The sequence below is a fragment of the Suncus etruscus genome, chromosome 7, assembly GCF_024139225.1.
Source record: "Suncus etruscus isolate mSunEtr1 chromosome 7, mSunEtr1.pri.cur, whole genome shotgun sequence".
Classification (NCBI taxonomy): Eukaryota; Metazoa; Chordata; class Mammalia; order Eulipotyphla; family Soricidae; genus Suncus; species Suncus etruscus.
The window spans coordinates 29,558,447-29,583,973 of NC_064854.1; the positions used below are offsets into that span (position 1 = coordinate 29,558,447).

At 36.6% G+C, this 25,527-nt stretch overlaps 1 protein-coding gene, 1 non-coding gene and 1 pseudogene across 3 annotated transcripts in view; 2 read left to right on the plus strand and 1 right to left on the minus strand.

Annotated features, from left to right (window-relative positions):
* GPR158 (G protein-coupled receptor 158) overlaps positions 1 to 25,527 on the plus strand; it is a 351,447-nt gene that overhangs the window by 170,161 nt on the left and 155,759 nt on the right. For both annotated transcript variants that reach the window (XM_049777750.1, XM_049777751.1), the window contains exon 3: positions 15,179 to 15,281. In XM_049777750.1, the coding sequence (XP_049633707.1) occupies positions 15,179 to 15,281 (103 nt within the window). The remainder of the gene's footprint in view (positions 1 to 15,178; positions 15,282 to 25,527) is intronic.
* On the plus strand, positions 1,624 to 1,747 carry LOC126014800 (uncharacterized; annotated as a pseudogene).
* On the minus strand, positions 24,858 to 24,964 carry LOC126015096 (U6 spliceosomal RNA). Its single transcript, XR_007497993.1, has one exon. It is a non-coding gene; the product is annotated as a U6 spliceosomal RNA (small nuclear RNA).

A 25,527-nucleotide genomic window follows, 5' to 3' on the forward strand; every position in this document is an offset into this window, starting at 1 on the left:
GTTGAACTAGTTGGCATTCCCACCAGCAGTGGATAAGAGTTCCTTTCTCTCCACATCCCTGCCAACACTGCTTGTTCTTATTCTTTGTGATGTGTGCCAACCTCTGTGGTGTGAGGTGGTACCTCATAGTTGTTTTGATTTGCATCTCCCTGATGATTGGTAATGTGGAGCATTTTTTTATGTGTCTTTTGGCCATTTGTATTTCTTCTTTATCAAAGTGTCTGTCCATTTCTTCTCCCCATTTTTTGATGGGATTAGATGTCTTTTTCTTGTAGAGTTCTGTCAGTGCCCTGTATATTTTGGATATTAGCCGCTTATCTGATTGGTATTTGATGAATAGTTTCTCCCACTCAGTGGGTGGCTCTTGTATCCTGGGCACTGTTTCCTTCGAGATGCAGAAGATTCTCAGCTTAATATATTTCCAACTGTTAATCTCTGCTTTCACTTGCTTAGAGAGTGCAGCTTCCTCCTTGAAGATGCCTTTAGTCTCAATGTCATGAGTGTTTTATCTACATGTTGTTCTATATACCTGATGTTTTAAGGTCTGATATCTAGGTCTTTAATTCATTTGGATTTTACCTTTGTACATGATGTTAGCTGGATATCTATGTTTGCTTTTTTGCAAGTGGCTAGCCAGTTGTGCCAACACCACTCGTTGAAGAGGCTTTCTTTGCTCCACTTAGGACTTCTTGCTCCTTTATCAAAGATTAGATGATTGTATGTCTGGGGAACATTCTCTGAGTACTCAAGCCTATTCCACTGATCTGAGGGTCTGTCTTTATACCAATACCATGCTTTTTTGATAACTATTGCTTTGTAATACAGTTTAAAGTTGGGGAAAGTAATGCCTTCCATATTCTTTTTCCCAATAATTGCTTTGGCTATTCGGGGGTGTTTATTGTTCCAAATGAATTTCAAAAGTGCCTGATCCACTTATTTGAAGAATGTCATAGGTATCTTTAGAAGGATTGCATTAAATCTGTACAATGCTTTGGGGAGTATTGCCATTTTAATGATGTTAATCCTGCCAATCCATGAGCAGGTATGTGTTTCCATTTCCGTGTGTCCTCTCATTTCTTGGAACAGAATTTTATAGTTTTCTTTGTATAGGTCCTTCATATCTTTAGTCAAATTGACTCCAAGAGAGTTGACTCAGAAGAGATGAAGTCATGAAATTTTCCTATACATGAAGTATATGGAATTTATTATGCTGAGTGAAATAAGTCAGAGGGAGAGATGTAAACACAGAGTGGTCTCCATCAACTACGGGTTTTGAGAAAAATAAAAAACGTTTGTGTAATGATTTTCAGAGACAGGATAGAGGAGGACTGAAGGGTCCAGCTCCTGACATGAAGCTCACCACAGGGATCGTTTAGTGCAGTCACAGAAGTAATTACACTGGGAACTATCATAACAAAATGTGACTGAAGGAGGAAGGTCTGGAGTGCAGGCCGGTGTAGGGTGGGGAGGAAGGACACTTGGGATATTGGTCATGGGAATGTTGCACTGGTGAAGGATTTTATATATATATATATATATATATATATATATATATATATATATATATATATATATACACACATATATACATATATATATTAAAAATAAAAAAAGAAAAGATAAGGCCTCCCAATTCTTACCACAGGCTGTGTGCTTTACATTGACTGTATAGAAAGAGGAGGTATAGCAAATGCACCCCATATACACCTCAACACATGCCCTTTGTATTGTGAATTGGGGGACAAAAAAAAAAGAATTTGCTTTCTAATAGTTAGGGACTATTGTAAACAATGCAGCAATTTTTCATTTATAATGGGGAATGTTTGCTTATTTTTCAGTGGAATATGTAACCAGAAATAGCTAGATAGTAAGATGTTATTTTTGTATTTATAAGTAATGGCAATTTGTTTCCAAAAAGATATAACAATTTATATACCTTCAAATTCTCACTGTCATTTAAAAAAATATTTTGGCCACTTTGACGGGCACTAATGGTTTTGAATTTGCTTTTCTCTAAATACTTATTGAGGTTGAAATATTTCTTCATGCAACTTGAATTTTTACTGCCTACTTATTAAAAGTTATTTTTCATTTCATATTTAATATTATTCTTAATAATGAAGATGTCTTTCTATATTAGATCCTAAAAACTTATTTTATATCTCATATTGATATCTATAGTCAAACCAGAATTAGGTTTTATACATTTGTAATATGAATTGTCAGGGACCCGATACCAGTTATTGGAGAAGTACTATACACACATATCCCCAAAAGCAATCCAAACAAAAATATTGTTAGCAGTAAGTGTTTCAGAAACTTACAGTATTTACCTTCTTATTCTATTTCCATCTTCCCCTCCAAATAATTATTGTAAATTTTAGACCTAAAATTTACTTATAAATTGTAGGATTATTACTTCTATTTTGGAAGACAAGATGCTTACTACACTGAGCAATACTCTTGGCTCTGCACTGGAGATTCTTCGTATGCTGAGAATCAAACCATGCTGTCTGCATGCAAGACTTGTGCCTTATCAGTTATGTTTTGTTCAGTCCCGGTCATTTCTATTCTGTATAATTTCACAGTAATATATCTATAAAAATTCTACCCTTTTTGAATTATACAAAATTGCACCTATATTTTATGTATTATTTTGAAATTGAGTACAGGATTTTGTACTTAAGTCAGTTGACTCTAGAAAAAAAATCTAACAAATCTTTGAGTAGTCTAAAGTGAACTACTCAAAGACAACATATGAAACCCTTTATTTGTGAAGGGGGTAAAGCGTAGTGCTTCTGTGCTTTGGGATTAAAAACTTCTCTAAGGACTAGGCCTTGACTTTGTTTCTCTTTGTTGCTGCAGCAAAAATACATAATGGTCATATATAGTAGGAATCAGAAAACAAGAGCTAAATAAGTTAGGAATGAATGAAGAGAAAGTTGCCAGGGCTTCTGTGCTTAAATTTAGGAAACTCAGGGAGCTAAAGACAGAACTTAAAAGTACAACCTGGTGGGCTCGTGGTTTGGTGGAGGGCAGTATTTTATTAAAGTGTTGAGCACATTAGTAACTTCATTTACCAAGCCACAAGGATTTCTGTAGGAAGGCATAGAAAAATGGACTGGTTCACTCATGAAATATAATCCTGACACTTCTCTGAGTCAGTCTCAACCCCCACAAAGCTTCCTATTATGTGTCAGTAAGAAGTTTGCAGACTTGAGAGGTGTCTGCAGATGCTGCATTGCCATCCTTTAGCCCTGTTTTGTGAGCGCTGACTCCAATGGCTATAATAAGAATGTTTCAAAAATTAATCACCGGAGACAGCTTCTTTTTAAATTTTAACTCTATCATAAAAGAAAAACATCCTCTCACCTTCTTCAGTCCTTACCATGTCTCATTCCATCATGCTTTTAAAACCAGGTTCTGACACCTTAATGAATAATACAGACAAAATGTAACTCTTTCTCTCCCTGGTGAAATGTTGCATTATTTGTTATTCATGAGTTCCCTTTCCTTGGAAGATTGTTTGATGAAATATGTGGGTGATATCAGCCCTATCATTGCCTAGAGGCCTTTTAAATTTCCCCTCTTTGAGATAGCCTTTTGTTTTAATCAGCTCTAGAGAAGATCCACTGGATTTTAATATAATTGATCTGATTTAGAGAAGATCCACTGGATTTTAGTATATAATCGACCTGGTTTAGTAATACTTCCTCCAAAAACGACTCCCAAATGGTCACATTCAACATTCTGTAGTATTCCTTCAGAAGTCATGTATAAGAGGTATAAGCTAGGAGACCTAGTTACTACTTCATCTTGCCAATGCCAAGCTTTTTGTCTCTGTGGGCTTTCCATCTGTGTTTTGAATAAGGCTCAGCAAATCCAATATAGCAGAAACAGTTTTTGGAAAGAGATAAGTCTGGCAGAGCAAAACAGCAGTATGTTTTGCCACCAGAGAGAAGGAAAGGACAATGTAGATTGCCATAGAAGCCCTTCCCTCTCTCTGTTTGCCCATGTCAGTTTGGGAATGTCTCTGTGAATGGACCTCATGCTTCTGAATCTCAGAGGGTCTTTAATTTTCAGGTAGAGAACATACACTCCACTTTTATGCCCCTACTGGGATTCACTTCTAGAACTCTTCTGAAGGAAGGCAGAAGGGAAGAGTATTTTTTCATTTTAATCAGCTATAGAAATTAACTCTATATATTTTTAATATATAATTTTTATTTTGACATTATTGGCTTACATACCTTTCACAGTAGTATTTTAGGTACATATTAACATTGAATCAGGGGAATTCCCATCACCATATTTGTCCTCCCTCCACCCCCATTCACATCTTGCTTCCCATATCCCCCACTCTCAACCCCCGAGCTGTTAGAATAAGTGAACCCCTCTGTGTCTAGCTTACTACTTAGTGATCATATATCTGTTTGGTCCTGGTACCCTCCCTTATTTCCCCCTCTATTTGAGAGGCAGAACTAGGTAGTTCAAGTTATTTCATGTGTACATTTTAAAATTAACATTACTTGAAACAATGATTCAGAAAAATGTCATTTAGAATAGTGCCTAGAACCAAGAAAAAAGGGAAATAAAGGCCTTGGAACCAACGAAAGAGTACAAAGTGACCAAGTTGTAGCATCTGCTCCCATTTGTGGAGAATAGTTATAACTCCTTTTGGAGTCAACCCACTGGAATGGAATTCTGACTCTGTGTGACTTTGGGTTGGTTACTTTGTCAATATGTGCCTCTATTTTCTCATTGGTAATGTCAAGATAATAATAAAATGGATGGACAAGGGATGTAGCTCAGTTGTTGATCAACTACCTTGCAAATATAACACTTTGTACTCAATTCTTGACACGTAAAAGAAAAGGAAGACCTAGAGAGATAGTACAGGAGTATAGGTTCTTTTCTTGCACAGAACTGACTTGAGTTCAAACTCTGGTACCCGATATGATCCCTGGAGCCTTTCAAAAGTGATTCTTGAGTGCAGGAGCCAAGAGTAATCCCTGAACTCTGCTGAGTGTGGCCAAAACAAACAAACAAAAAAACAAACAAACAAACAAACAAAAAACAGAACAAAGAGAGAAGAAAATTAGGCCACCAGGAAATAAATTCATGACTAAAGCATCGAATTTGCAAATGTGAGGCTTGAGTTTAATTTCAAATACATCAACATGATCCAGGAAACCTGGCAGCTCTGCTGACTGTGATCCAATCAGTGTGCAACCACTACAACTGAAGAGGGTGACCCATCCCCATCCTCACAAGCAAACCTCAAAGGGGTGTGTTTCCTGATGAGCATCAGAGCTGGTGTGTGGGTTCTGAAAAATATTGCACAAACCCCAGTGAGCACCACACCAAAAGTTTGAGCACCAAAACTGAGTGTGTGTGCGAACCTATTCATTGCGACAGCATGTAACAGAGGGAGGGAAAGGGAAAAATATTAGGATCCACAAATGAATAAATATGCTGATACATTTTCAGCCTTGCAAACAGTATCTGAGTTATAGTAGGCATGCAGTAATATTATCTTATTTGTCATTTCTCAACTGTTAGCTAATTTACCTTTGCTTTTCACACTTAGTGCTGTACTTCTTTTAGGTAATTATAAACATAATTGAGAAGTGAAAGATACTTCTAGAAATCATTTCATATTTTATTTATATGGAACGATGGCTTCTAAACAGTGCTTGGAGGGTCATGGGCCAATGATAGCTAGTCAGTTGGCCAAAGGTTTCAAAATAGGTGATGTGGTACTTCCTTGGTCTATTTGTTATGAGAGTCACTAGAACTGCACTAGATTGTGCTCAGGGGCATCCAGGACTATCCCTGGTGGTACCTTGGGGACCATGTGGTGTTAGGGATGAATCTCAGGTTCTTGTATATGCAAGTGTCAGAGAACTCTGACCCCTGAGCTTTCTCTCTTACTCAATGAAGTTATATTTCATAATTAAAATATAATGACAGGTGAGTCAAAATAAATAATGAAAAGGAAAAATATAAAAACAAAACTAATAATAAATCTCAAAATATAGTACTTTGGCCTTTGAAAAAATAACCATGCATGCACTTTCAGTCACTTGAAAAAACATGAGTGTATTTCTACATAATTCAATATCTGTTTTGAAAAGAAAAGATTCTGACTCATGAAGAAAATGATAAATTTCCTTTGTTTTCTCTGTGGTGTTCAATTTAAAGAAGCAAAAAAATGTTTTACTCTTTTTAAAAAAGAAGATTTTAGAACAAAGTTTAGAAAGTGACAAAGGTTCTTTTTTAGAATAGTTTGATTTGTTTGCATTTTATTGCATTTTTTTACTCGACCTTTCTGTTCAAATCAGTTTTTTTCTTTTCAACTTTTATGTAAATATGAACTTTAGGCACAATATGGTCTCCACTAAATGTCAAACATGACTTACCTCTCTACATATGTAATTTTAACCACTCCACAACTTAATATTTCCACATACTTTATTTTTGTAGTTAGTTTTTGGTTTGGGGCCACACCCAGCTGTTCTTTGTTACTCCTAATTCTGTACTCAGGGATCACTCCTGGCAGTTCTCTGAAGGCCATATGTGGTGCCTGGAATCAAATTCTGGTCGACTGTAGGCAAGACAAATGCCTCTCTTGATTTTGTATTTATTTTGATTTGGGGGTCACACTGACCCATGCTTAGGGCTACATGCTTTAGTGCCTAACAATCAACCCTGGTAAGCTTGAGGGTGTTGAGGATCAAATCTAGGAGTGCCATGTGCAAAGCAAATGCCCTACCTAATGTAATAAAAGTCTAGTACCCTCTGTACTTTTTTAAAGGGATTTTGATGGCAGCCAAATATGGACTTTTTAACAATTTTTTCAAAATGTAAGTATTGATGTCAATTTTTCCTTATTATTTATTTATTTTTAGTACTTTTTCTTTTTCTTTTTTTTTTGACTCCTGGCTCTCTACTCAGAAACCAAGCCTTCTTGTGCTGGGGGACCATATATGATGTTAGGGATAGAATCAGGGTTAGCCTCAGGCAGGGTGTGTGTCTTACATGCTATACCATCGCTGTCAGTTTACAAATGTCACTTTGCTAAGCTGATCCCTTTCTTGTTGTTTTTGAATCAGAGCCGGTGGCACTCAGAACTTGCTTCTGTTTCTGCACCCAGGGATCATTCTGGCAAAATTCAGAGAACCATATGTGGCACCACTGATTGAACGCAGTCAGTTGCATGCAAATCAATCTCCGCACTTACTGTACTATCACTACAACCCACAATTTCTATCTTTAATTCTTTTAGAAGCTGTTGTAAATAAAATTGTAAGATTTCCAAGTGGTTCATTTAGTATTGTTTGTTGTTTGTGTATCTTCTGGAACTTAGCTGAATATGTTTGTTAATTCTAATACCTCACTTTCAGTACTTTCTATATGGAAAATTCTGGCATATATTCTGGCAAAATTCTGTAAATAGAGATCATGTATCTTTCTTTCATTTTAGTATACTCTTTCCCCTACTTTTCCTTGACTAATTGATTTGACCATGATTTCCAGTGTGTGTTATGTTGAATGGAAATGGTGATAGTGAGATTCAGATTCCCCTTTTTGTTATTTATTTCAGAAAACCTTTTAGTTTTTCACCATTGAGCATGGTATTAACTAGAGGGTTTTTACATATGACCCTTAGTCTATTTAAATAATGACTTGTGATCTCAGTTTTATTTAGTATCTTTTTATTTTTTGGTTTTGGGGGTCACACTCAGTGATGCTCAAGGGTTACTCATGACTATGCATAGCTCAAAAATTGCTCCTGGTTTGGGGGGCCATATGGGACACCTAGGATCCAAACAAGGTCCATCCTGAATCAGCTGTGTGCAAGGCAAATGCCCGACAGCTGTGCTATCACTCTGGCCTCAGTTTTATTTAGTATCTTTATCACAGTAGAGTGTTGACTTTTGTCAAGTGCCCTATTTTTGCACTAATTGAACATATTCTTTTTTCTTCATTTTTTCAATATGGTATATAGGATTTTTATGTCAAATAAAGTTACTCTGGGAATATTTATATTTTGAAGGGGTACTTTGGATATTATGGACATTTTAACAATATTGCTTTGTTTTTGAAATGTTGAACAATCTTTCCATTCTAGGAAGAAATATATTTGGATGTTATGTTATTTCTTTAAATTTGTTATAGAATTTGGTTTGCTAGATTTTCATATTATAGTTAATTAGGATTATTGATCTGTAATTTTTTGGTAATATTTAAAAAAATTTTTTTATGGGGGCCAGTGACCATGCGGTAGTTGGGATTGTCTTGGTATATTACATAGCACCTAGGAATGAGTTAAAAACTCCATACTTCCCAGCTGAGCTCTCAGAATTTTATCAACAAGTTTATCAATAGGTACCAGGATTATTTCTTAACATTTTATTTATGTATTTAGTGGGAGGGCAAAGCATAGTGCTGGATATGTGCTATTCCTGGAGCTGTGTTAGTAGTATCCCATGGCAACTCTTAGAGACCATATATGATGCTGGAAATTTGACTTTGGTCTTTGGATCTCACCCGGCAGCGCTCAGGGGTTACTCCTGGCTCTACACTCAGAAATTGCTCCTGGCAGGCTGGAGGACCATATAGGATGCTGGTATTTGAACCACCATCCTTCTGCATGCGAGGCAAATGCCCTACCTCTGTGCTATCTCTCTGGCAGGTGCTGGAAATTTGAGCCAGGCAGAATGCAATATGAGTATCTTATCTTCTGTACTACCTCTCTGGCCTTGTGTTGATTCTGAGACATGAACTTGAAGTCTTGTGCTTGTGCTTTAAGCCATTGAGTCATCTTCCAGACCCCTTGTAGTATTTTTTTTTGGTTTGGGTTTGTAATCAGGGTATAATGCTGGCTTCGTAAAATGGATTGGGGTAGTATTATTTCATCAAGCTCAGGAAAGTGTTTGAAAATTATTAATATTATTTTTAAATGTTTAGTTGAATTTTATCATAAGACTATTTTATTCTGATTTTATGCTAAGTATAATAGTTTCCAAGTCCATCCATGTGTAGGAAAATTTTATGATTTTATTTTTCTGATGGCTGAATAGTATTCCATTGTGTATATGTACCACAGTTTCATTATCCCTCATCTGTTATCAAGCATCTGAGTTGTTTCCAGTTTCTGGCTATTGTAAATACTGCTGCAATAAATATAGATATGCAGAAGGCATTATTGTATTGTGCTTTTGTGTTCTTAAAGTATATCACTGGGAGTGGTATAGCTGAATCAAATGGGAGCTCAATATCCAGTTTTTTGAGGTATCTTCATATTGTTTTCCACGAAGGCTGGACTAGATGGCATTCCTATCAGCAGTGAATGAGAGTTCCTTTCTCTGCACATACCCACTAGTACTGATTTTTCTTGTTTTGTTTATTTTTTGTGATGTGTGCTAGTCTATGTGGCTAGAAATGGTACTTAATTGTTGTTTTGATTTGCATCTTCCTGATAATTTTCTTTCTTTCTTTCTTTCTTTCTTTCTTTCTTTCTTTCTTTCTTTCTTTCTTTCTTTCTTTCTTTCTTTCTTTCTTTCTTTCTTTCTTTCTTTCTTTCTTTCTTTCTTTCTTTCTTTCTTCTCTTTCTTTCTTTTCTTTCTTTCTTTCTTTCTCTTCTTTCTTCTTTATTCTTTCTTTCTTCTTTCTCTTTCTTCTTTTTTCTTTCTTTTCTTTCCTTCTTTCTTTCTTTCTTCTTCTTTCTTTCTTTCTTTCTTTCTTTCTTTCTTTCTTTCTTTCTTTCTTTCTTTCTTTCATTCTTTTCTTTCTTTCTTTCTTTCTTTCTTTCCTCCTTCCTTCCTTCCTCTCCTTCCTTCCTTCCTTCCTTCCTTCCTTTCTTCTTTCTTTCTTTCTTTCCTTTCTTTCTTTCTTCTTTCTTTCTCTTTCTTTCTTTCTTTCTTTCTTTCTTTCTTTCTTTCTCTTCTTTCTTTCTTTCTTTCTTTCTTATCTTTCCTCATTCCTTCCTTCTTTCTTCCTCCTCCTTCCTTCCTTCCTTCCTTCCTTCCTTCCTTCCTTCCTTCCTTCCTTCCTTCCTTCCTTCCTTCCTTCCTTCCTTCCTTCCTTCCTTCCTTCCTTCCTTCCTTTCTTTCTTTCTTTCTTTCTTTCTCTCTTTTTGGTTTGTGGTTTTTTTTTTTGGTTTTGTTGCTCAGGAATCACTCCTGGCTCCATGTTCAGAAATTGCTCCTGGCAGGCTCAGGAGACCATATGGGATATCTAGAATAGTCCTGGGTTCGTCCTAGGTCGGCAGCATGCAAGGCAAATGCCCTACTACTCTGCTATCATTCATGCCCCATCTTGGATAAATTTCTACTGGAAAATGTTTAATAAATTTAACTGAACAATTTCCACAAGATATGCTAATAGTACCATATGTAAGTAATGAAATAATTATTTTACATTGAGTAGCTCTTCTATCATTTACTTCTTCCTTCCTGCCTAAATTTTTAGCACTGGAGAATTTGGGTTTCACCATTTTGGACACCTAGAGATCTGATGGTTTTACCTGTTAGATTGTGCCCAATTTGTATAGCACAAAAGTTATTTCTAAACAGCATAATACCTTATCAGGCAGCATATGTATTTTTCTAGAGTAAATTTCACACTTCATGCAATAATTTTTAGGCTTACTTGTTTTCACCCCACTCTCTTCACCAATCGTTACTTTCAGCTAAGTGTTGGTAAGTCCATCCTTCAGATTGCCTTGGGCCAAAACCTTGGTGTCAACTCTGTTGAATCTATTAAGACTTTAGGGTGGCTCTCTCTTTCTCAGGGTGCACTTACTTCTAACTGAATGATTGTTCATACAAATTAAAGAATAAGAACCAGAAAAGTTAAGAGAACAGCCCAAAACACATAACTAGAAAGTAATGTCAGATTCCAATCTGTATTTTATGACTAGCCTGTTAAGCTTTTTATATGTGTTTACCTGGAGTCATTGTCATAATTCTCTATGTATTTATTTACTTATTATCTTACTTTATTTAAAGCAAGCACATCACATAACTGACATAGTTGGCTATAATACGTTTTATTTCCATATAAGTAAGGGCAAAGTTATTTTAAAACTAGAAAAAAATAAACAGGAAGAGAAGAAAATAAATTAAAAAAAAAAAAGAAATAAAGCAGGCCGGAGTGATAGCACATAGGTAGAGCATCTGCCTTGCATGCAGCTCACCTGGCTTCATTCCCTGGTATTCTCTAAACCTGCCAGGAATTAGTAATTTCTTTCTTTCTTTCTTTCTTTCTTTCTTTCTTTCTTTCTTTCTTTCTTTCTTTCTTTCTTTCTTTCTTTCTTTCTTTCTTTCTTTCTTTCTTTCTTTCTTTCTTTCTTTCTTTCTTTCTTTCTTCTTCTTTCTCTTCTTTCTTTCTTATTTCTCTTTCTTTCTTTTATTTCTCTTTCTTTTTTCTTCTTTCTTCTTTCTTTCTTTCTTCTTTCTTTATTTCTTTCTTTCTTTCTTCTTCTTCTCTTCTTTCTTTCTTTCTTTCTTATCTTTCTTTCTCTTCTTTTCTTTCTTTCTTTCTTTCTTTCTTCTTTCTTTCTTCTTTCTTTCTTTCTTCTTCTTTCTTTTCTTTCTTTCCATTTTCTTTCTTTCTCTTCCTTCCTTCCTTCTTTTTCTTTCTTCTTTCTTTCTTTCTTTCTTTCTTTCTTTCTTTCTTTCTTTCTTTCTTTCTTTCTTTCTTTCTTTCTTTCTTTCTTTCTTTCTTTCTTTCTTTCTTTCTTTCTTTCTTTCTTTCTTTCTTTCTTTCTTTCTTTTCCCTTTTCCTTCCTCCCTTCCTCCTTCCTTCTTTCTCTTCTTTCTTCCCCTTTTCCTTCCTCCCTCCCTCCCTCCTTCCCTTCCTTTCCTTCCTTTCTTCCTTATTCTCTCCCTCCCTTCCTTTCTTCCTTTTTCCCTCCCTCCCTTCCTTTCTTCCTTATTACCTTCCTTTCTTCCTTATTCCCTTCCTTCCTCCCTTCCTTCCTTCCTTCCTTCCTCCCTCCCTTCCTTCCTTTCTTCCTTATTTCCTTCCTCCCTCCCTCTCACCCTCCCTCCCTCTCACCCTCCCTCCCTCTCACCCTCCCTCCCTCTCTCCCTCCCTCCCTCTCTGTCCCTCCCTCCCTCCGTCCCTCCCTCTCTCTCTGTTCCTCCCTCCCTCCCTCCCTTCCTCCCTCCCTCCCTCCCTCCCTTCCTTCCTTCCTTCCTTCCTTCCTTCCTTCCTTCCTTCCTTCCTTCCTTCCTTCCTTCCTTCCTTCCTTCCTTCCTTCCTTCCTTCCTTCCTTCCTTCCTTCCTTCCTTCGCCCAATGATTTTTTGGGCCACACCCAGTGATGCTCAGGGATTTCTCCTGGCTCTGCACTCAAAAATTGCTCCTAGCGAGGCCAGAGTGATAGCACAGCAGTAGGGCATTTGCCTTGCACGTGGCTGACCCAGGATGGATCTTATTTAATCCCCAGTGTCCCATATGGTCCCCCAAGCCAGGATCGATTTCTGAACTCATAGCCAGGAGTAACTCCTGAGCATCACCGGCCCCAAAACAAACAAACAAAAATTGCTCCGGGCAGGCATTTTGGTGATGTATGTATGCATCATGTATGGCTTTGGCTGGGCAGGGCTTAGCACACCCTATCCTCTTAAGATTGCCAGATTGCTGCTGCATAGCCAGTGTATCCATGGTTTTTCATGGCTTGATTTGCATCTTGTTTGAGGAAGAGTGAGTCTATGGAGCTGGTCTGATGTTAAACTGGCAGTTCTTTTTATTATTTTTCTTTTTCTATTTTGGGCTCAACCCCAGGGCTCAGAGATTACATCTGGCTCTGTGCTAAGAAATCATTCCTGGCAATTCTCTGAGACCATATGAGATGCCGGGGATCAAACCCAGGTTCGCTGCATGCAAAGCAGACATCTTCCCTCCTGCGTAATTGCTTCCCCACTCTTTTGTACTTTATTTTATTTTTGGTTTTTCGACCACACCCGTTGACACTTAGGGGTTACTCCTGGCTATGCGCTCAGAAATCGCTCCTGGCTTGGGGGACCATATGAGACTCCGGGGAATCGAACCGTGGTCCATCCTAGGCTAGTGCACACAAGGCGGGACGCCTTGCGGCCTGCATCACTGTCTGGCTCCACCTCTTTTGTATTTTTATAGTTAGGAAATATTATCCTGCTGTCTAACCCAGAGGTTCCCAAACTTATTTGGCCTAGTGTTTTCTGTTAAGAAAAGAAAAAAAAACATATCACTCAGCGTTTCTCCTGGAACTCTTCCTTCTTCAAATGAACAAACAGAAATCATCCCCTCCACCTCCAGGCCATTTGTACTCAAGGCTTCTAACGCCTGGCCCCATCTTTCCAGTGCTCCTGGGGTGGGGGGGAGGTAATATCACTCTCTTTTGGGAAAATATGTATGTATTATTTCAGTTATGTTCTTTAGAATTCTTTAGGCACACAGTAATTATTTGAAGTAATTGATATTTACTTGTCCTTGTATTAAGATCAAATACTGTTTCCAGTTATGAGAAATAATTAAAAGTATATTTTGGGTAAAAAATAGATATAATGATGCAATAAATATTTAAGTTGCATTTCAGAAAGCTATTTTTTAAAGATTTTCTTGCCATTTCTCAGAATTAACATTACATTTAAACTCTTATTATCATAAATATGGATAGAGAGATATGTTATAAACATAATATACTTATTTATCTTTATTTTTTCTATTGAATACGTTTTATGATATGCTATGTTAATTTTGACATTGATCATTAAAACTGAGATTGAATATTGTTTAGAATTTTCTCTTAAGGGCCTCTGCAGCAGAGGGTGATTTTATATTATAAACCTACTGGATTCTAAGCTCCTCAAAGAGATTGTAATAATTAAAAAAGGCAAAGAAAGGGTTGAGGAATTAGTAGAGAAATATCAAAACATAAATTATAATATATGTTGGGGCCAGAGTAATAGCACAGTAGTAGGGTGCTTGCTTTGCTTGTGCCTGACCTATGATGAACCTGTGTTTCATCCCAGGTGAGTCCCATGTGGTTCCCCTCTCTGAGTGATTTCTGAGCACATAGCTAGAAGTGGAGTATCATCGAGTGTGCCCCCCCCATATAAAACCCCCAAATTTATAATGTTGACTAGATTTCTGAAACTTTTATCTTGATTCCATATTTGTATCTTAAGAGCAATTATTCTTTTGTGATAAGTGTTTCCTAGTAGTTCTTGAGTGTCTCAGAGTCAATCCAATTATATTCTACTCTGGGCTTGACACTTTTTAAGTTTTGGGGTGATTCTTGGGTGAGGAGGTTCTGGGCTGCCGTAGGGCCACATTACATAGTAATGGAGGAATATCCAGTATTAAGTCACAAATTCACAGAAAGGCATGTATTCCAATCACTTGTTCTATTTTTTGCTCCAAGACACATGTGTAATTAAATGCAGCAGTAGTAAGAATTTTGAGCTGAACTCTGTGGAGTTTCAATAATTAACTGATTTTTAATCTTGAAGGAATCTATATTAAGCTTTTGGGAACTTCTATGCCTATTCATGTGACATATTTTGAAAACATCATTGCTTTTCTACTTTTTATGTACAAGTAAAACATTTATATATGAAATGGATTGCAGATAAACAGTCTTTGGTATTATAAATTCATTTTTTCTCATCTGAATTTGCATTTTAATGATTTGTTTAGCTATTTTATCAACTTATATTATTTTGTTTCCAGGATGAGATATGATGAATAATTTATAAAATAAAGTTTGCATTAAATTTTACATTATCTATTCACTTCCTACACACCTTAATATTGGTAGAAATATTTATCATGGAACCACTTTTACAGTATTCGATGCCTTGGAATTATTAGCATCTTTAAGCAGTAGGATGATCTGTGAGGCATTAAAAGCAAACTAGAAACTACCTCTGACATAGAAGTATAACTAAAAACTACCACTGACAAACAAGTTTAAGTTGTAATGTAGCTGTAATAATTGCTACTCAGAAATAGAACTCAGTTTACTACTTTTGAAAAATGTCTAGTGGATGACAAACCTAAAGCAAAGAAAACCATTTCTGAAAATGTGTTAGTTCTGCTTCTTTTTATATTGATATCTATATTAGTGTCTTTATAATGTGAAATAAACTATGACCAACTCCTGCTTTTATTTTTCCTTCTAGTGTATGCCTATTAAAGGCCTAGGATTTGTGCTTGGAGCTTATCAATGTATTTGCAAAGCAGGATTCTATCATCCCCGAGTCTTCTCTGTGAATAACTTTCAGAGTAAGTACCCTTTACAGATATTTGAGTGGGCATATTGATTATAATACTTATAATAAAATATAGAATTATATTTCCTCTTAACCTTGGTGTTAGGTAGCTAAATTATCACTGGTTTATAATTCTTGCATGACTTAAAGAGTTTTTTTTCTTAGGTTTGTTATCTCTGCTGTTCAAGAGCACCACAAAATTGTGTTTAAATTTAGGTGTATTTTAGTTTTTTAATACATTAAAAAAAACTGAATTAGTAAGATCAATTGAGATTTAGTTATGCAGACCTGTTGTTACAAAAGGTTTGTAAAGCTAATTTATTTTCATTAATCATCAGTTAGCTTTACATTGATTTTCTACACTCTATGGTGAGGTTTGGGATTAGCTTGGCCTAGTATTCTGGGTCTCAGCAGCCACAATCAAGGTCTGACCTGTGATGTGATCTTACCTGGGATTCTGGTCTTATTCTAAATTCATTCAAGCTGCTGGCATTTCTGTGCCTTGCATTTGTGTACCTAAGCTTCCTGGTTCTTTTTAGCTCAAGTCAGCATGACTTCTCAGCTTCTAGAAGTCACTAAAAACCTAGCCCCATTACAGCTTACTGTTTCAGGGTAGCATGTTAGCTCTCTGGTCTTCTCAAATAAGATCTCATATATCATGAGAGTGGCTGTCAAGCACTTTATTTCCTATATATGATATAATCACAGGAAGGACCATTCCATCCTACTTATACTTCTACCCACACTCAGAGACAGCAAGAGATATTACATATATTACACATACTGTAGAACAAAACCTGGTAATCTGCATAATGTCATCTGGCATTCCTTGTTACCATTTGAGTATTGACATTTTTCTCTTTAAGAAAATATATTTCTGATTGGTTATAAGTTATAATAACTTAGAAGAGGCTTGTGTTGGTGAGAGGGAGTGGTTTCATGGAAAGTTAGCATTTGGAGTGACAGAATAACGTCTAGATATCTGTAAAATAGTCATTCATAAATTGTTAATAGCCTTATTATTGCTCTGCAGAGGAATTTGCATCATTGTTACGCATAGATCAAAGGATGCTGAGAGAGGGAGCTTGAGTTATTTTCCTCTGGGAATTTTGATAGACAATTATTTTTTCTCTAGTAAAACACTGTACTTGGGGGCCAGATATATAGCTAAATAGGCAGAGCACCTAGGCTTGGGTTCAGTTTCTGGCACATGATCTCCTTAGTATCTCTGCGAACCACCCTAAACACAGAGCCAGTAGTAGCCCCTGAGTATCACCAATGGGGTTCCCAAAAACCAAAAGACAAAACAAAATATAAACCACTATTCTTAAGCTAGAGACTGTTAATATATTTTTAATGTGTATATAACATATTTATATATAATATATATTGTTTTTTGGGCCACACCCAGTGGTACTCGGTTGTTACTCCTTGCTCTGCACTCAGAAATTACTCCTGGCAGGCTTGGGGGACCATATGGGATGGCAGGGATCAAACCTGGGTTGGCCATGTGCAAGGAAAATGCCCTACATGCTGTACTGTTGCTCCAACCCAAGATTGATAATATTTCACTTTTGAATTCTACGAGCTGAAGTGATAGAACCCATGCCTAGCATGTGCAAGGCTCTGGGTCCAATCTCCAGCACCTTGTGGTTCCAAAGTACTAATAGGGTGGTCCTGGTAGCTTCCACGCTCTACAGGGCCTACGAATATTGCCTGATTGGCCTAAGTACTAATGTGCCAGGCCAGCACCTCCAGGATAGCATTGCCTGGGATTGTTTTCTTTCTCCTCTCCTGCTTGGCTGGCTGTGGCTTCTACTATAGAACAAAAATAAAGATGAGGAACATTATCTCTGAGTTCAGTATATAGAAAACACAGTTCAGCACTTATTCTGTTATAGTTGTAGTACCCCAAGATGAATTTTAGGATTGTGCAGTATCCTCCCCTTGAGAGGGGGGGTGGGCCAGGTGAACAGAATGAGGTCACCATCCTCCTTGCTTAGGTTTTGTTCCTTTGCATAATGTAAGTGACTCCTGGGATTACATTGCACTAAATAAGAAATCCATAGGGACTGGGGTGATAGATCAGTGATAGGGCATTTGCCTTGCACACTGCTGAGCCTGGACAAACCTGGCATCCCATTTGGTCCTTCAAGCTGCCAGGAGCAATTTGTGAGTACAGAGCCAGTAGTAACCCCTTAGCACCCCAGGGTGTGGCCCACCCCCCCCCCCAAGAAAAAGAAATCCTTGGATGGAAGATATTCTATTTAGCATTGGCTTGGAAGAACTAAGCCACCTGTTTTAAGAACTTGAAATTGACCTTTGCACCTTAGAGTAAAGGGCAGCAGCCAGTCAAAAGATCTCATTTATATTCAACTTGAGCCATTAAATTCTTCTGAGCTGTTGGCTGAATACAGCTGAGTCTGTACAGCAGCTGAATCTGAGCTCCAGTCTGGTCAAAACCTTGAATCAGTTTTACTAATATCCTGAGCAGACAACTTCATTTCACTAAACCCAGATTTCTGGTCAGTAGAAACTGGAAATTAATAAATAGGTGATTTCAGCTCAGACAGCATTTAAAAATGCCATTCCAAGGTCAGTGTGAACAAAATATTTTCAATATGGAACTGCTTTTATTTGTATGTATGTGCACCAAACTATGTCTATACCAGAGATAATTTGGCATTCTTCAAATTTATGGTCCAGACATAGCATATGATTCAACTCTGAAGGATTATGGAATGGGTTTTAGTTTATGCTCTGTGAAGGTATTTTGTAGCTGATTTACCCACATTTGTTCTCAGTTCCCACTGTGTGACTGAAATAAAACATCTAAATATTGTAGAACCAGAGAATGACTATACCATTTGCTTATAACACCACCATAAAAAACTAGTTAACCTTTAACAACTTAGCTCTATTTAATTTGCACACTCCTACTTTCTTATCGTATTTCAAAAGCCACTGCATTTCCCTGGACCTACTCTCTCTAAGAAAAGCCTGAGCTTTTTTTTTTTTTTTTTACCATCAAGTCTAACTTCTGTGTTTACACACTGAAGCCATGGAAAAGAGGTCACAGTTTTTGAAAAGATGGTCTATATTTAGGTATAGCTGTGATTTAGCTTTGACCTCAGCAATACTTAACCAGAATTGACCTTCCTCAATGATAGAGCAAAAGCTCGTTGCTACATTTTATAAATCAAAGTCAGTTAAGTGCTCTTTAACCAAAAATACTCTATTTCTGATGACCTTGTCAGATAACTTGAAAAGTCAACATTACCCATTCCTTATTCTAAAGAAATAGTACATCAGTCTCATCAGGAATAGATTTTAACTAACCAGGGTCATCCTCCAAGGGATATATGGTACCCAAATTTTAAAATGTTTTGTTTATTTTTAGAATATACTGAGGACGGAGCCATGGCACAGTGGTGGGGTGTTTGCCTTGCATGCGGCAGACCCAGGATGGACCTGTGTTCGATCCCCAATGTCTCGTAAGGTCCTCCAAAGCCAGGAGTGATTTCTAAGCTCATATCCAGGAGTAACCCCTGCGTGTCAGCAGGTGTGGTCCCAAAACAAACAAATAAGCAAAAAAGAAACCAAAATAATATATATTTCTTGCTTCTGTTTATTAAAATCTTTTCTTTGTATTTTCTTTCTTTTTTTTTTTTCTTCTTTTGAACCTTCCACGGTGATGCTCAACATTTACTCCTGGCTTTGCACACAGGAATTACCCCTGGCAAGCTTGGGGGACCATATGAAATGCTGGGGATCAAAACTGGGTCAACAAGGTGCAAGACAAACACCCTCTGTGCTATCACTCTGGCCCCAAGAGATAATTCTTAAACATCATTGGTTATTAGCTCTATTTTTTTCATTTTAGGATAATCATTTTTAAAAAGTTAGAACTTTTGAAAAATTAATTCTACATGCATCAGAAAAGAAATGAGACCGCATCCATGTAGTGTGTGCAGTATCCATGTTAAGGGGACAAGGTTATCAGGAAAAATGCTTGGGAATTTGAGACAACAGGAAGAAATCCTGTTAAAACATGCAGTGGCTCAAAACATTTATTTAAACCTTTACTCCCAGAAAACAAAAGGCCTGAAAAGACCAACATTCAAATGACATCATTTGAAATTATTCTGACAGTCTATAGACTGTTACTGGTGTCTTTTTAGTCATTGTTTATGAAGTTGGTAGTCATACCTGACATCTGGATAGTAGCAGGATTTGGAATAACCAGGTACTGATGTAGAACTGTCTCTTCAAAGTTGTTCACTTCCAGGTTGATGAAATATAAACTTTTAACAAGCTTATATTCTACAAATTTATCTGTCTTAATGTAAATATTGTCTTCAATGAAATATATTTTCTATTTTATGTAGTCCCATTACCATTATTTTTAGTCTTATATCTTGTGTGTTTTGTATTAACGTTAGCTCAAGTACATTTTCAGAGAAATAAAGCCAACGTGGCTAGAAATGACAATTCCTGTTTGCCAACCTTGGTACTGTTTATGCTGGGTTAAAGGAAAAAAAAAAGACACTTTTAAAAAGTTTTGATGTTGGAAGAAATAGAATAGAAACTGTTAAGCAGACAGGTATCTTCCTTATAAATGTCCTTTCTTTATAGTGGGTATTACTTCTGTTTCATCCTTTCTCTCAAGACTGAATATATTTGGCTTTCTGCAAACTGAAGTCTAATGTCAGTTTCTAGTACAAATTCAAAACTTGCAACATATTTAAAAAGCTTGAACATCATATGCTCATAGTCAGTAGCATTACTTTGCTGTTATTTTGATATCAGACTTGTGCTCTAATTTACTTTTGCTGTATTGTAGAAACTTAACCATAATGTTGTACTCTAGTAGTAAGTAGAAAGATTCTCCATCCTATTGCCTGCCCATGTCTTGATTTTTTCATTTATTTTCCTAATTTTGCATTCGTATATTTTCCATTTAACAAAGGTCATGTGTCCAGGGATCCATCACTTCATGTATCTGGCAAGTAGGGAGTTATTTTTCTTGGACTGTTGACAATTCTATCTACCTTATTGTGTTGAAATTTTTCTTTGGGGTTATAATTAATTCTATGTTGGATATTCTTGGTTGCTAAACTTCTACTAGAGCTGAATTCCTATTTTAATTCACATAATTAAAACCATAATCTTTATAATATACTTGATTTATATTTGAATTCTGGATATACTTCTTACTTGACTGTGATAAATTATTTAACTTCCCTAACATTCACTCATGTCACATGTAATATTGTTAATAACATAAGGAAATTGGTTATTAGAATATTAACTATGGCAACATATGCACAATTATAATATTATAGCCAGCACATAACTATTTAAAATATCTTTATAATTTTTATTTGGATTTTTGTGTCTATTCTACTTGCCCCAATCCACACTTACCTTTTTTTTAATCACTTTTCCATTTTTATTCTTTTCTTCTAATCTCTGCTCTATTTACCATCAGATGAACATTTTTTCCAAATCATGGGTTTTATTCAGCTTAATTTGTTCTTAAAGTGGGATATGTTCTTAAGATGTTATGTCAGTCCTCAAAAAAAATCTACCTTTAGGAGCCTGAGTGATAGCACCGCAGGCATGATATTTGTTTTGCATGTAACTGACTCAGGTTCGACCCCAAGTATTCCAAATAGTCAATCCTCCAAGCCCACCAGAAGTAATTTCTGAGTGCAAAGTCAGGAGTAACCCTTGAATACTAGTGGTGTGGCCCCGGAACAAAAAAAATACCACCAAAACTACCTTTACCCCTAATAACTGAAAGTTTATTTACTTGAGGTTATTTTCCTTATTTTATTAATGTATATCATCTTATTTTATAGTATTCTGATGAAATTTGACTTAATAATCATCACCCCTCCTAAATATTAGAAAAACCTCTGGTGAGAAATTTGACACTGAGTCATTTTCACATTAGCTTCATGTGATAGATGCCTCCCTTCCCCAGAAATTTGCATGTATACCTTCTGTAGCCACAAGGGGCTCTGCAAGAGTTTTGGGGTGAAGAAATTATCTTGCAACGTCTAGGTGGACCTAGTCCAATCACATGCATTTTGAGGAACAGACAACCTTTACTGACTGGTCAGAGTGAGAGTATAGGGAGGGTAAGAGAAATGCTACGTTATTAATTTTGAAGATTGAGGAGTCAGTAAGCCAAAGAATGAAGGTGGCCTTAGAATTGGAAAAGACAATAAAATATTAGCCTTCCTTCTACCCCAGTAATCCAGAAATGATAGTTATGCTCCATCTTGATTTTAGTTCAGTGAGATTCATATCAAAATTCCTGAGCTGTCTCCAGTCTTTTAGGAGTGATTTTCTGAGTGCAGAGCCAGGAGTAACCTCTGAGCATCACTTGATGTGATCCAAACATCAATGGGCCAGAGCAGAAGTGCAGCTTTGCATACAGCCCACCCAGGATCGATTCCTGGTATCCCACGTGGTCCCCCAAGCACAGCAGGAGTGAATTCTGAGTACATTATTCCTGGGAGTAATCCCTGAGCATCATTAGATATGACCCAATCCCTCAATTTTCTGAGCTATAAGACATGTAAAAATAAATATTCCACATAAGATCAGATATTTTATATAAGATACCGTATGTGGGGCTAGTGAGATTAAAATCAGAATCTGTAGAATAAAATAGATTTAGATTTGAATTCTGGCTCTCCTTCTTGCTTACACTATGATAAATTATTTAACTTTCCTAACCCATTATGTCACATATAATATTGTAATAACATAAGAATAATAAGGTGAGATGGGACAGCAATTATTTTGCATGAGACCAACCTGATTTCAATCCTCACTATCCCATGTGTTCCCCTGAACCTGTCAGTTGTGATTCTTAAGTTGGCAGATGGAAATAGTAGCTGTTTCTGGTTACAGTTCATTAAAACTAGCCTTATTGACTTACAGTAATCTTTGATAATAATCTTTTGGCTTGGGGCAACATTCAGCAATATTCAGGTCTTACCAGGGATCAGAAGTGCAGAGCCAGGAGTAACCCCTGAGTAATGCTGGGTGAGACCCAATATCTCCCCCTAAATACAATATGCATATTTGTATAATACTCTTTTAAGTTTGTTGTATTTTGGTATAGCAGTAATAAACATGTAGTATACTTATATTATTTCTGTCTCAATCTTTAACCCAGTATTTATAGTAGGCCACAATTATTTGTATTAAGCTCGGCTTTTATTAACAGAGACAAGGTCGTATACACTAACTTGTACAAATTTTTCATATATTCTGAAACTCTCTTTTCTTACTTGTAAAGCAAGAATAGTAAGATCTGATCCTTTGGTAATCATGAGGAGTAAAGGAGAAAACATCTGACATCACAAAAAATGAGAGAGAATTTAGTCCTTTTATTCCCACAGTATTTATGTACTGAGTGTTGTTAGAATTTAATTACCAATAAACAAAGGAAGAATTTATTTGTGTTAATTTTAAAGTTAATGATGCCCTTTTCAAAATTTTTCTAAGGAGTTACATTTTCTTCTGAAGAAAAGTGCCCCAGTAGTCACTAGTAAGAAATTAAAATTATTGAGACAAGGGATAAGAGGAAATATATATTAAAATATAGAAATAGGCCTGGAGCTATATTACAGCAGATAGGTGCTTACCTTATGCATAGCTAATGTGGGTTCAGTTCATGGCACCCTATAGGGTTCCCTGAGTCTGTCAGGAGGGAACCATGAGCTCAGGAGTCAGGGGTAAGTCCCTGAGCACTACTGGATGTGTCTGCAAAACCAAAAACTAAAATGAAATAAATAACTAGACAAAAACATTGAACTCTGATTATATTCACAGTGAAGGAATAGAAAATTTAAATTTTTTTCAAAAAGTTACATTTTGAATTTGTTTTGACAGTCATTTATAGTAAAATATTTTTTAATCCTTATTTTACAATATGTAAATATACAGTCATGTCCTAACAATAAAAATTGTTAAAAAAATTCTAGTCTAACCAGAGTCAGTTAACTGTTCTCTCCATAAATATTATAAAAATTAAATTATATGATACTCAAATTTCCTGAACTCATTGGAGCTACTCATGTGTATGTAATTTTTTTCCACTTAATTTTTAAATGTGATTTTATCAAGCTGAACAACAGAGGCAGATTGCTTTGTCATTCTACACAACTGAAATAATAACCAACACATCTATCTTCTTATGGTTAGTTTGTTGTAGCATTTTAACTTCCAAATTCATTGATTGATGACAATGCTTCCTCCAGTTCTAATGGAAAAGCAAACATGTCTAGGAAAGGAAAGAGGTTTGCTTTCATAATGATATCAAACAAGCAGTATTTGTACCTGGAACGAATGCTGAACTTTCAATATCTGACTAATTTGAGTCTTTCTTACTGCTGGCTGAAATGTTTAATTGTCTAAAATTCAACTTTTTTCTCAAATATGTGTGAAATAAAAGGAGGAGGAGGGGAACAGATGGAGCTGGTTTTTCAAAGCTTTTACTCTGTCACAATCACTTCCTATCACTCGGTGTCATGATACCTCCACAAAAAGATCCATAACTGGTTCGACCAATTAATCTACTGAGTTGCTTGTTAATTTATATATCTGAAAATTCATGTTAAAAAAATAACAACATTGTTGTATCAGGCATTGTTGGAACCAGAGAAAAGAAGTGGGTATAAAAGTGAAGTTTTTAAGTTTGGGGGACATACCTCAACATTTCCCAAAACATATGATACAAAGAATAAATAAGATCATTAGCCAGAGAGATAGTATAGAAGGTAAAGTATTTGGCATGCATATGGCTCTGGTGACAACATAGTTCAAACCACATGTGATCCTCTGAGAACCATGCAGTATGCCCCTCCCCAGAAAATACATTCTTGCATATATATGCATTCTTGCATAAAAAGCAGTGCAGTTAAGATATTAGTAAATTAGGGGCCGGAGCAGTGGTGCAAGTGGAAGGCATTTTCCTTGCATGCGCTAACCTAGGACAGACTGTGATTTGATCCCCCAGGTTCCCATATGTTCCCCCAAGCCAGGAGTAACCATTGGGTGTGGCTCCAAAACCAAAAACAATAAAAGATATTAGTAAATTAAAATAAATGGAAGAAGTTATAATTCATCTGTTTTAAAAAGTAGACTTGATTTCATTCAGACACTCCATTGTCCAAATAAGATTTTGCACTCATGAATACCTACTTTTCTACTCATAGTCAAGAATCTTAATCTGAAAACACTAAGTATTATAGTGACATCTTCACATAATTTTTATTTTTATTTATTTATTTATTTATTTACTTTTGATTTTGCGGCCACACCCAGAAGTGCTCAGGGATTACTCCTGGCTCTGTGCTCAGAAATCACTCCTGGCAGGCTTGGAGGACCATATGGGATGCCAGGGATAAAACCTGGGTCTCTCTCAGGTTGGCTGCATGCAAGACAAACACATTGCCACTGTGTCTCTATAATTTTTAAAGATCTGAAATACAAATTTCTGCCTTGAATTCACACTTGTCTTCCACTCATTCTTTTTTCTTTTTTTTTCTTTTTTCTTTTTTTTTTTTTAAATATGGAACGCTTCACAAATTTGCGTGTCATCCTTGCGCAGGGGCCATGCTAATCTTCTCTTTATCGTTCCAATTTTAGTATATGTGCTGCTGAAGCGAGCACCACTCATTCTTTTTTCAATAAAATACTCAGTATTTTGATTCCTGAGCACCAGCAGGTATGATCCATGAACACATAGCTAGGAGTAAGCTCTGAGCATTACTAGATGTGGCAGATGAAAAGGAAGGAAGGAAGGAAGGAAGGAAGGAAGGAAGGAAGGAAGGAAGGAAGGAAGGAAGGAAGGAAGGAAGGAAGGAAGGAGGGAGGGAGGGAGGGAGGGAGGGAGGGAGGGAGGAAGGAAGGAAGGAAGGAAGGAAGGAAGGAAGGAAGGAAGGAAGGAAGGGAGGAAGGAAGGAAGGAAGGGAGGAAGGGAGGAAGGAAGGGAGGAAGGAAGGAAGGAAGGAAGGAAGGAAGGAGGGGAGGGAAGGAGGGAGGGAGGGAGGGAAGGAGGGAAGGAGGGAAGGAGGGAAGGAGGAAGGAAGGGAGGGAGGAAAGGAGGGAGGAAGGGAGGGAGGAAGGGAGGGAGAAAGGGAGGAAGGGAGAGGAAGATAAGAGGTGGTTTCATATGAGAATACTCATTTCCTAGGTCATGCAAACAAACAATGGATAAAGGAATTCACCATATC